This window comes from Lutra lutra, chromosome 9 (genome assembly GCF_902655055.1).
Source record: "Lutra lutra chromosome 9, mLutLut1.2, whole genome shotgun sequence".
Taxonomy (NCBI): Eukaryota; Metazoa; Chordata; class Mammalia; order Carnivora; family Mustelidae; genus Lutra; species Lutra lutra.
In genome coordinates, this window is record NC_062286.1 from 67,028,674 (window position 1) to 67,041,239 (window position 12,566).

Genomic DNA, 12,566 nt, shown 5'->3' on the forward strand with positions numbered 1-12,566 from the left:
ATATATTGTATTAGCCCCGGGGTACAGGTCTGAATCGCCAGGTTTACACTTCACAGCACTCACTATAGCACATACCTTTCCCAGTGTCCATAACCCAACCACCCTTTCCCTCCTCCCCTACCCCCAGCAACCCTCAGTTTGTTTTGTGAGATTTAGAGTCTCTTATGGTTTGTCTCCCTCCTGATCCCATCTTGTTTCATTTATTCCTTTTGTGCCCCCCAAGCCCCCCACATTGCCTCTCCACTTCCTCATATCAGGGAGATCATATGATAATTGTCTTTCTCTGATTGACTTATTTCGTGCACAATACCCTCTAGTTCCATCCACATCATCGCAAATGGCAAGATTTCATTTCTTCTGATGGCTGCATAGTATTCCATTGTATATATATATACCACCTCTTCTTTATCCATTCATCTGTTGATGGACATCTAGGTTCTTTCCATAGTTTGGCTATTGTGGACATTGCTGCTATAAACATTCGGGTGCACGTGCCCCTTCGGATCACTACATTTGTATCTTTAGGGTAAATACCCAGTAGTGCAATTGCTGGGTCATAGGGTAGCAGCATGCTCATTTTTAAGTGCAAAGAAAACTTACAATGAAAGACTTTCAAAATTAAAATTAAAATCTGTACATTAGGATATTTTAAGGTCCTTCCATGTGTGTAGCATTATATAGAAAAAATGGAACTTCCAAGAGAGGAATCATCATATCAGGTGTTACATATACGTTTGGGCCTTTCCAGCTTACAAACCTATTTCTCCTAAGAGGAAGGTGTCTCTCAGTTTGAAGAGGGCCATAGGTGTCATCAGAGAGATATAGTGCCCCTTGTTCATGCCATGCTTATCCACAAGCACCATGTTGAAGGAATAGAGTAGGATTTGCAGTAAACAGCCTGACCTGCAGAGCTAGTGCTAGAGGCATAATCTGTGCTCCTATCCTGTTGTTGGGGCTCAGGAACATGCCTGTCAAGTCCACTGTGGTGATGTGTCAAAGATGCAGGCCATACTGTGTGTGCTTGAGGCATTCCCATCTGTAGCCAGTAGAGGCGGAATTTGGATATGGACACAGTGAGGAGTCTCCTTTTCTCATAAAACTGCTCTTCTGGCACACACATTGATGTTCATGGTTGTGCAGGTACGCTATATGCCAGTTCAAGCTAGGTTGAATTGACAGACTTGGGCAGGGCTACCCTATAGCTTGTAGCCAATGATGCAAGAGAACTAACAGGTGGCTCTACTTATTGCTGCTGCTGGAACACATCCTGGAAACGTTCCCTAGGGTGTTCAGTTTACTTTTTTGCCTGACTCTTATTTTAACTTGAAATTTGCAAATGTCCTTATTCTCAGCTCTGTCATAGACTGAACTGGCTTTGTGACCTCCTAGAAAATTTGAGCTTTGGGGGATGCCTTTAAAATAACATCAGTTAGAATTCTTTCTGCTTGTTTCTTCCCTTGGGGGTCTTCAAGGAACCCAGACTGTCGGCTTATTAAGTTAAGCAGTGCATTTCTTCATACTTGGCCACTTAATTCTAGAAAGGTCACATCAACAAAGGAGGCTAATTGGCTGCTCCAGGCCTTTTTGTCCATATATGTTGTATTTCCTGGTGAGCATCTATGCACTTAAATATCCTTCATTTGCTGGCATGGCAAGGATAGGACATGACTTTTCAATCAGTAGTCGGAAGCTTTGGACTGCTCACAGGGGATGCCCTTCCTTGTTAAAACAGAGTCCTTTTTTTCTGTTTTGATTGATCTTTTGTTGTAATTCTTTTATTTAAATCTAGAAAGTGTAATTTGGTCACTCTTTTTAATTACTCTTCACTTTGTATTAATTTTGTGTAACATGTATTTCTTAAATCCTCTTCTTTTACCAAAAACCACAAATAGATTTTAATAAATTTAAGATCTCTTTATTATCGGCTTATTTTATGCTAAGCATTGGGTTATGTGTATAATATACTATCTTCATAAGTCTGTACAATAACCCCACCTTAAAAATGAAGATACTTGAGCTCAGAGAAGTTAAACAATTTGCCAAGTCTAATTGCAACCCCTGTGTCCCTATTTATAAAACCTTTGCCCAAATGTATGATTGTGTTGAGCACATTTCTGATTCTTTTCCTTAATTGGGAGTTCCGTAGGTAGAATTAAGTCACTTCAATTTTTTTTTCCTAGCTTTGGTATATCTTTTTATGCTTCATGTGTTCTTCAGTGTCTATTAGTAAATACCTGTGTTTTGTAAGATCTTGTGCTAAAAGTGCTTGGGAGCAACAAACTGCCAAATTTTCAAAAAAGGATCAAAGATCATTACAATCTACTGGGGAAGTTATTTTAACAAAATAATTTAGGGTTTTTAAGTTTTTATTTAAATTCCAGTTAGTTGACGTAAAGTGTAGTATTAGTTTCAGGTGTAGAATTTAGTAGTTACACTAAATATACTTTATACAACATCCTGTGCTCATCACAAGAAGTCCACTCCTTAATCTCCATCACCTCTTTCACCCATCACCCCACCGACCTTCCCTCTGGTAATCTTCAGTTTGTTCTCTATAATTAAGAATCTGTTTCTTGGTTTGCCTCTCCCCCCCCCCCCGACCCCTTACTCGTTCCTTTTGTTTTGTTTCTTAAATTCCACATATGAGTGACTTATTTCACTTTCTAGCTCTATCCATGTTGTTGCAAATGGCAAGATTTCATTCTTTTTATGACTGAGTAATACTCCACTATACACATCACATCTTCTTTATCCATTTGTCAGTCAAATGGAAACAGTATGTGGACTGTTTTCACAGTTTTGCTCTTGTGGATAATGCTGCTATAAATATCGGGGTGCATGTGTCCTTTTGAATAAGTATTTTTGTATTCTTTGGGTAATTGCACTGTAATTGCTGGATCGGAGGGTGGTTCTGTTTTTAACTTTTTTGAGGAACCTCCATACTGTTTTCCTAAGTGGCCACACCAGTTTGCATTCCCACCAGCAATGCAAGAGAGTTCCCCGTTCACCACATCTTTGCCAATACCTGTTGTTTCTTGTGCTTTTGATTTTAGCCATTCTGACAAGTGTGAGGTGACCTCTCTACCTTGTAGTTTTCATTTGTTTTCCCTGATGATGAGTGATGTTGAGCCTCTTTTCCTGCATCTGTTAGCTATCTCTATGTCTTTGGGAAAATGTTCATGTTTTCTGCACATTTTTAAATTGGATTATTGATTTTTTGGGTGTTGAGTTTTATAGTTCTTTATAGATTTTGTATATTAACCCTTTATCAGATATGTCATTTGCAAATATCTTCTCCCATTCAGTAGGTTGCCTTTTAGTTTTGCTGATTGTTTCCTTCGCTGTGCAGAAGCTTTTTATCTTGATGAAGTCCCAGGAGTTGATTTTTGCTTTTGTCTCCCTTGCCTCAGGAGACATACCTAGAAAGAAGTTGCTACAGCCAGTGTCAAAGAGGTTACTGCCTGTGTTCTCCTCTATGATTTTTATGGTTTCAGTCTCACATTTAGGTCTTTAACCCATTTTGAGTTCATTTTTGTGTTTGTGTAAGAAAGTGGTTTGGTTTCATTCTTTAGCATGTCGCTGTCCAGTTTCCTAACACCATTTGTTGAAGAGACTATCTTTTTTTCCATTGGATATTCTTTCCTGCTTTGTTAAAGATTGACTGTAGAATTGTGGGTTCACTTCTGGGTTTTCTATTCTGTGTCAGTTTTTGTGCTGGTACCATACAGTTTTGATTACTAGATCTTTATACTATAACTTCAAGTCTGGAATTGTGATGCCTCCAGCTTTGCTTTACTATAATAAAATATTGAAAGCAATAAAAAAATCATATATCTAAATATAATAAATATTAGGTATATTAGATAATATATATCTAAATATAAACATAATAAAAATTAAAATATAAAAATATAATAAATATAAAAATATAACTATAATAAAAATCTTATATCTAAATACTATAGGAATTTAGAGAAGGAAGACATTACTTAAAACTGCTCATGGAATCTCTATGATCAGAAGTATCAGAGAAGATTCATGAAATTAAATTATGCTTTAATAACATTTTTGTCAGGTTTTTAAAAAAAATGTTTGGAGGCCTTGAGCTAAAGAAACTACTACCATTAGAGAAAAGTCATATTTCTACATAATCTTTAATGGACAATTCCTCTGGATACTCTTAACTCTTAGTACTGGTTTCTTTCTTTTTTCTTTTTAGGAAATATTTCTCAACCCATACCTCTTTTGTACACTGGCATCTGGAACCTCTTGATATCTCCATAATACCACCTACTAAGTTCAAATGTAGTATGCGTCTTTCTACTTTCTTGAGTTTTCCATTTTGTGACTCATTCAATTAAGTAATTTTGTGGAACTGGTTTTTGGCTCAGTACTATGCTAAATGAGATCAGAGATACAGAGGAGGTATGAGATTGTATCAGGTTTATGGGGGAAAAAACACATTTTAAAGAAAAATAAAAGATAGCATATAATTTTACAAGGACTTAAAAAGAACATGTAATTAAATTCTAATTTATTTGTGCATGAAACATATTAAGTACTATCCACAAGCACTATTATTATTAGAGTCAGGAGATGTTAGAAGGCAAGATTAAAGATAATGGAGAGAGTAAGTAAATAAAACTTGACTCCATGAAGATTGAGCATGGAGATTATGAGTAACAGTATTCACAGAGCCAGGCACTTGGTCTGGGCATATGGGGTAGGTGGATAAGATGAATAGTGTCAATGAACATATAAGCTACCCTGCAAAAAGCAATGAATGAGAAGTAGAAGGGTAACAAGAGAGAATTGTGGTCTTTTTTTTCCCCCTAGATAGAAGATACTTACATATATATGAAGATCAAGGAGAAAAAAGCCATTAGGAAGAGAGAAGTTGAAAATCTTGTAGAAATAAGAAATATGTATTGGAAAAATATGTGTAAAAATAGAGGATTTAATCTCAGGTGGTTTTGTTTCTTTGACAAGTTGGAGGAGAGGTCATTCAGTAGAAGTGATAATAGCAGTTTACATGTGGAGGCTTAAGTAGAGAAAAGAAATGTGTTTAAAACAATCATTGTAGAGAAATTTGGCAGGAAATCAGCAAGATTTTAACTAAAGAATTGATGGGCATTGAAAAGAGCTTAACTGAAAATAGATGGCAAGTTGTGTTGTAGGACTGTGTAAGTTTCTTGTTTGTTTTCCTTTTAGAGTTCTTTATCACCATAGAGAAGGAATTAAAAAAATGAGGGTAGGTAAGGAAAATGACATAATGTTTTGAGACAAACTTGAATTTGAATTACTGTTTTACCTGTCATTAAAAGTGTGACTTTGTTAAGTTAATCTATATGAGTCTCAGTTTCCTTATTGTTTTATAGTAGACCTAATACCTCTATTAGAGATTATAGTATTGGATAAGATCTTGTTGGAAAATCCCCTGTCTGGAGTTCTGTAAATATTCATTCCCTTTTAATTTTTCCCAAAGAGTGGGCTGTAGTCAAAGAGTGGCATGGTAGTGTTACATTAGAAAGTAAGGATGACAGTTAAGCACAAAACTGTTGTTTCAAGCTGAGTAAGAACTCTACTAGAGTAGCCAGAAATAATCTGTGCAGAAAGGTTCAGGTGTAGGTATGGTGCCATGGGAGTAATGCTAATAAAAGAGGCATGGCACAAGAGAGGAATGGTTCCTTCATTGGAGAAGTCTGTATGTATTGAATAAGGAGTAGATGGAGAGTTTTAAACAGAAATGGGACTGAGAAGTCACGTTCTATAGATTGTCAGTAGGGATACTGGAATTTGTGAAAGCAGTAGTTGAGCAGACCTTGATTTGGTGCTGAAATATATGCCAAGGATGAAGAAATGAATTCTGATGGGTGGTTTAAAAAAAGAAGAAGAAGGATAAAAGTAATGATTTAGTGAGGGCATTGTAAGACTTGGTGATAAGAAAGCAAAAATGGTGATTTCATGGTCCTGAGGTGGCTACCCTACCTCTTCTACCTGGAGTAAGACAGTTGGAATTACTATTCAAGACAATTTCTGTTTGCCTGAGAAGTTTGAAACAAAAGCTGAGAAACTGGTTTAGAATAAGAGAATTTTCCAATAAGAGAAAAATTGGAGGAATGGAGGAATATGATTGAGTGAGGTAAATATAAGTTAAATGGCCCTTAAAGTTCAGAACAAGGGAAAGTAGAATGAGATTTGTGTCCCATGGAAAGACTAGAGAAAGGAATAAAGGAGATGTTGAGGTGGGATGGAGATTACAACTAGTATTGCAAGAAAGAGAACATAGGATATGGACTCAAGAAACTGGACCTGGAGTCTTGGCACTGCTACTAGGAGTTTCGTGATAATGGACAAATTAGTCTCTGTGCTCAGTTATATTACCTGCAGAATGAAGAGTTTGAATTAAACCTCTGAGGTTCTCTTAGGTCCCTCTGCGATCCCTGTCTACAATTCTAGAGCAATGTTGTAGAATTCTGCAATTGTGGCAAGATTATATTTCTGCGCGCTCTAATACAGTAACAAACCACTAGCTACATGTAGCTGTTACAAACTTAAAATGTGGCTAGTGCGAGTGAGGAACTCTATTTTTAACCTTTTAAATTTGTAATTAGGGGGACACCTGGGTGCCTTTGTTGGTTGGGCATCTGCCTTTGGCTCAGGTCCTGATCCCAGAGTGTTGGGATCAAGTCCCTCATGGGACTCCTTGCTCAGCAGGGAGCCCGCTTGTCCTGCCTGCCATTTCCCCTGCTTGTGCATGCTCTCGCTCTCTGAGACAGACAGACAGATAAAGAAATAAATAAATAAATAAATAAATAAATAAATAAATAAATAAATAAAATGTTTAAAAAAATTTGTAATTAAATAGCCACTTGTGCTACTGCCTACCATATTGGACAGTTGTAGACAAACTCCTCTTGGGTTGATTTCTTTTCTATGTCAACAGGTCTTTTAAGACTTTTAAACTGTTTCTGTCTAGTGTAGTTTTATCACAATTGATTTCCTTTATTAAAAAGTTAGGAAGGGGAAATAAGTATTAAATCTTACTCTGATGTTGTCTAGTAAATAGCTAATCCATGAACTGTTGCATGAAACTTTTTTTTAAAAAGATTTTATTTATGTGACAGGGCGAGAGCATAAGCAAGAGGCGGGCAGAGGGGGAGGGGGAGAAGCAGGCTTCCCACTGAGCTGGGAGCCCAATGTGGAGCTCGATTCCAGGATCCTGGGATCATGACCTGAGCCCAAGGCAGATGCTTAATGACTGAGCCACCCAGACGCTCCTGCATGAAATTTTTTAAAAAGAGAGCTATCGCAAAGTTAAGATATTTTGCCCAATGAATTGTTTTTGATATTATAGGATAGTACTTAGACTTAGTGAATAGTGTTGATGTGTTTAGTTCTCTAATATGTAGAATACTAACAGTGATACTGTGTTTATTTCTGTATTTCTTTAGACTATCATAGAACTCTCTGAAGAACGGGATGGTCTTCATTTTTTACCCCATGCCTCTTCAACTGCACAGTCACCCTGTGGTTCTCCAGGCATGAAGCGAACGGAAAGTCGACAACATCTGTCAGTGGAACTGGCAGATGCTAAGGCAAAGATAAGAAGGCTTAGGCAGGAATTGTAAGTTGGTCATTTTCAAGGCTTCTTGAATTTACATGGTCACAAAGGTGACCTAAAAATGTTTTTTCAGCTTATGGAATATAGATGAATTGTTCCAACTACTAGCTTGTGTCAGAGTTTTCACTAGTATTTGTCAAAATGAGAAAAATAGGGAGACCGGCATGAAGTTTTCCTAATTCTAAATCTTACCAATTTACAGATTCTCCTTCATTCTGAATTTATGTTCTTCCTGCCTTTCTTACATTACAATGATCTTTCTCTTTTCAAATACTGTTCTTCCTTGACAAATTGGGGTCTCCTTAATTTTTTAAAATTTTATATTCTTTGAAATCCAAAACTGGATTTCAAATCAAAACTGGATTCCAAAAAGGGCAACTACTGATTCAGTCAACAAGTTTAGCTCTTTAAAAATTAATGTTATAAAAGACTGAATTGTTGGCATACAGTATTATAAAAAATAATTTTGTTTTGTTTTGTCTGTGTTGGGTAATTGAAATGCCTGAGTCATGTACTTAGACATGGTAAATAGTCAGATTGGCTAGTGCTGATGAAATTATATTTATTTAACTTTCAAAGATCATTTGAGAAAAATCAGTGTAAATGTCACATGAGCATTCCTTGGTGAATCACATGTAAAGATAGAGCCAGTCTCTGCTGGAGATTTTTTATTTTGTACTTTAAAGAGAACAAAGGATTTTTTATGTTTATAGCTTTTTTCTTTCATTATTTTTTTCTTTTTGGTTTGTTTTCCTGGAATTTGGGCTTCAGAGTATAGATTTAAAATTTAAGCCACAATATAACAATTAAGTTTATTTACTGATTATTAAAAGCAGTTAGTTTAAGAAAGTGATTGAATATGCAAGGTAGAAAAAATATACAGTCCATAGGAAAATTTGAAAACAAAAAAATACAGCTTTCATTGTGGATGTCTGCACTATTATGGATCTATTGATGTGAACACGCCTAGGATATTCTATAAACAGCTGCACCAGGAAAATTAGAGAAGAGATTGCTGTTATTAGTTTGACTGGCAGTTAATGGATAGCCTAAACAGTGAACACTAGTTCGTGCCATATAATTTAGCACAATCTTCTCCAGTCTTTAGATAAAGCATGCAATTAGAACTGTAATGATGGTTGTGAATTCATTTAACATTTTGCACTATATTAGAATTTGATTTTTAAATGAAATTTACTTGGCCATAGAGTGTATTAAAATCCCAAACAACTTAGAAATATTGATAAAATTTGGTTTCTCATATGCTGACTGGAAAAATGTAAATGAATATTATTAATGAATAAATTAATATGCCAGATATAGCAAGTATTCCTAATAACATTTCATCAAATACCATCTTTTTGTCCTTTGGAAATGTGTTTCTTCACAGATTTCTTTTATTAACATTTGCTCTAAGTCTTTTTGTTGGGACAGATCTTCACAAAATAATGAAGTATGGAAATTATGGTGGTTGAAAGTAGTTCAGGTTGCCTTATACCTAATGGAAATAAATAATTGTAATGAGATCATGTAGGTTAACTAAGAGCATACTTATAGGTGGTACATTATAGTATACATTATATATATTATATAATTATAATTGTTCTTAGTTTATTAACATGCAGGGTAAAAATATAATTTGAAATGTGGTTTTTTTTCTTTTCAAATTTTTATTTAAATTCTAGTTAGTTAACATGAAATGTAATATTGGTTTCAGGAGTAGAATTTATTGATTGATCACTTACATGCAACACCCAGTGTTGGTCATGGAATGAATTTGGAAGTTTTCCTTCTTTTTCTGTTTTTTTGGAATAGTTTGAGAAGAATGGGTATTAACTTGTTTTCTGTCAATGTTTGGTAGATTTGCCTATGAAGCCATCTAGCCCTGGACTTCTGTTTTTTGGGGAGTTTTAGGATTACTGATTCAACTTCTTTGCTGGTTATCAGTCTGTTCAAGTTTTCTGTTTCTTCCTGTTTCAGTTTTGGTAGTTTATATATTTCTAGGAATTTACCCATTTCTTCCAGGTTGTCTTAGTATTCAAACCAATGCAAATTAGAATAGTAACAGAATTTTTCAGTTATTAAACTGCTTTTCATATAGGCACTTTTATCCACACTGATTGCATTGTAAATTGGTAATGACCTTTCTGGAGGCTGCTTGATGGTATATATCAAGAACCTTTAAACATGTAATGTACTTTTATAAATCTGGCCTGGAACATTACAAGGTTTTGGGGGGGTGGGTGGGTGCATTGTTATTTTTTTGTTTTGTTTTTTTTAAGTAAAGTACATCCAACATGGGGCTTGAACTCATGATGACTCTGAGTTCAAGCATCACAAGCTCTTTCAACTCAGCCAGGCAAGTGCCCCTAAACATACAGTGTTTTATGTATACTGAGGTTTATTTACCAAAACATTATTCATTACAGTGAAAAGTGGAATTCAGAAAGGGACTATTTCTTCATTAAAAATTATGGTTCTCAAAAAAAAGTATAGGTATGATATGTCAGCAGTGGATTGCTTTATACAATGAACATTTACCATTTTTTTATTAAAGAACAGAAGGTGGAAAAGTAGAGTTAGTGAATGGAAACTTGAGTTTGAGCAGTTTGACTCTGAAAGGGCATTAGAAAATGGGAGAAGTAAAGTAGTGAGTGTAAGAAGAAGAAAAAGAATAGGAGAAAATAGAAGATGTTTATAGACTACTGGGAGGAAACCAATAGGTATGTATTTTATGTATCTGTATAGCTCTGTATACTTTCCTTTAGACCATTGTAGATGTTGAAAATAGTTGGAGATCTTTTAAGACTCAGATCCAGATCCTAGTGCCTTGCTTAAAAACTCTTGCAGTGTACTTGTCTTTGAGAGGGAGAAAGACAAAAAGGAGAGTGAGAATAGGGGATGGCAAGAAAAATGAAGAGAGAGAAAGAGAAGTTAGAGGGTGTCGGTCATTGAGGTTATTAGCCTTTGGGGAATTTTACAGGGGAATCTGATTGATGTCATGTAATCACACACATTACTAATATCCATTTCTTTGTCTTTTCCTCCTGGATTAGTGGATGGCTAATAGGATTTTCAACTAGATATTCAGTAATGATAATACATTTGATTAAAGCAGATGATCATGGTTTTCAAAAACAATAAACTGATTATTTTAAAAATTTTCATTTAAGGGAGGAAAAGACTGAACAGTTGTTGGACTGTAAACAAGAACTTGAGCAAATGGAAATAGAACTAAAAAGGCTCCAACAAGAGGTTTGTACCTGAAACTTTTATTATATGGGACCAGTAAGTAATTGGAAATTTTTTTTAATTTTTTTTTTATTTTTTTTTAATTTAAATTTTATTATTTTTTTTAAACATATAATAAATTTTTATCCCCAGGGGTACAGGTCTGTGAATCGCCAGGTTTACACATTTCACGGCATGGAAATTATTTTTCTGCCTAAAATTTATAACCTCTGCCTTAATGTTTTATGATGTTACTGGGGCTTAAAAATTACTTTTTCAGTGTTTTTCTGTTCAAAAATGCCAGAGCCCAGGAAATCAAAGTCTTTGGACTTTACATTTTCTATATCAGTGCTATTCATACTTGCCTAGAATTCATACGTTTCTTTGAATTTCCTAGAATTCAAAGGAATCTCTTAGGACTGGGGTAGTTGCAAGTTTCTCTTTTTGTATATTTGGCTTGCATGGGTGGGAAACTGGAACACCTCTACTGTGAAGTGTGGTGCTTAATGTGTCTCTCTAAGTCTCTAGTCTCTGAGAGTGCACTATGTTAACTTACAGATGACAGAATGCTTTTTAATTTTTTACTCTTTACCTTTTAAGTAAGATCAAGACTTTTTACCTTTTAAGAGTTACTTTTATTTTATTAAAATTTTGTGTTTTTTTTTTAATCTTGAACCAAGACTGTTTAAGAATTCACTTCTTTTAATGTTTATAATGTTTCATTTTTATTTGGAGGTAGGCATGAAGTCTTCTTTTACCCATAAATGGTAAGGATTGTGGTAAGGCTAGACAATTATTTCTTCTCCTTACTTTCCCTAACTTGTTATTTTAAATTCAGGGAATACTCCACTTGCAGAATCCTAAACTGGGACCTTTTCAGATGAATGAGACTGGGAATCATAATCTTCATTTCTAGATATGCTGTGACTGCTATCTACTCTTCCTCGGAAGCATGGTTTTTTGTATATGTGCTCCCTGTAAAACAGTAGTTTCAATCTTTTTTTGTCTCAAGGCTCTTTTCTACTATTAAAAATTAATGAGGTTTATATCTACTGGTATTTTCTGTACTTTAAAACTTAGAATTTAAGAAAATATTTATTTAAAAATAATATTCAACCTATTCCATGTTAACATAAAAATGGTATGCTTATAAATATTATTTTCCAAAAACAAATTAGAACAATGCTACTCTTCTGCATTTTTGCAAGTCTCTTTCTTTTTTTTTTTTTTTTTAAAGATTTTATTTATTTATTTGACAGAGAGAGATCACAAGTAGGCAGAGAGGCAGGCAGAGAGAGAGGAAGGGAAGCAAAGCAGGCTCCCTGATGAGCAGAGAGCCCGATGCGGGACTCGATCCCAGGACCCCGAGATCATGACCTGAGCCGAAGGCAGCGGCTTAACCCACTGAGCCACCCAGGCACCCTTTTTTTCTTTTTTTTAAAGATTTTATTTATTTAAGTCTCTTTTTTTAAAATCATTTTGCAAATGTCTTTAATGACTGTCTTAAAGACTACTAAATTCTCATATCTGTTTCTGCATTCAGTCTATTAAGATATCATATGCCGTGTAGCCTCTAGAAAACTCCATTGTGCCCTCATGAGAAATGAGAATGAAAAAAAATAATGTTTTGGGGCGCCTGGGTGGCTCAGTGGTTAATGCCTCTGCCTTCGGCTCGGGTCATGGTCTCAGGGTCCTGGGATCGAGCCTCACA

General features: G+C 35.2%; 1 protein-coding gene and 1 pseudogene across 6 annotated transcripts in view; one reads left to right on the forward strand and one right to left on the reverse strand.

Annotated features, from left to right (window-relative positions):
• The window catches only part of CCDC88A (coiled-coil domain containing 88A), a 132,090-nt gene that overhangs the window by 61,697 nt on the left and 57,827 nt on the right, over nt 1-12,566 (forward strand). For all 6 annotated transcript variants that reach the window (XM_047744249.1, XM_047744243.1, XM_047744250.1 and 3 more), the window contains exons 8-9: nt 7,455-7,627; nt 10,798-10,879. In XM_047744249.1, coding sequence (XP_047600205.1) covers nt 7,455-7,627; nt 10,798-10,879 — 255 coding nt within the window. The remainder of the gene's footprint in view (nt 1-7,454; nt 7,628-10,797; nt 10,880-12,566) is intronic.
• Nucleotides 750-1,592, reverse strand: LOC125108813 (sushi repeat-containing protein SRPX-like; annotated as a pseudogene).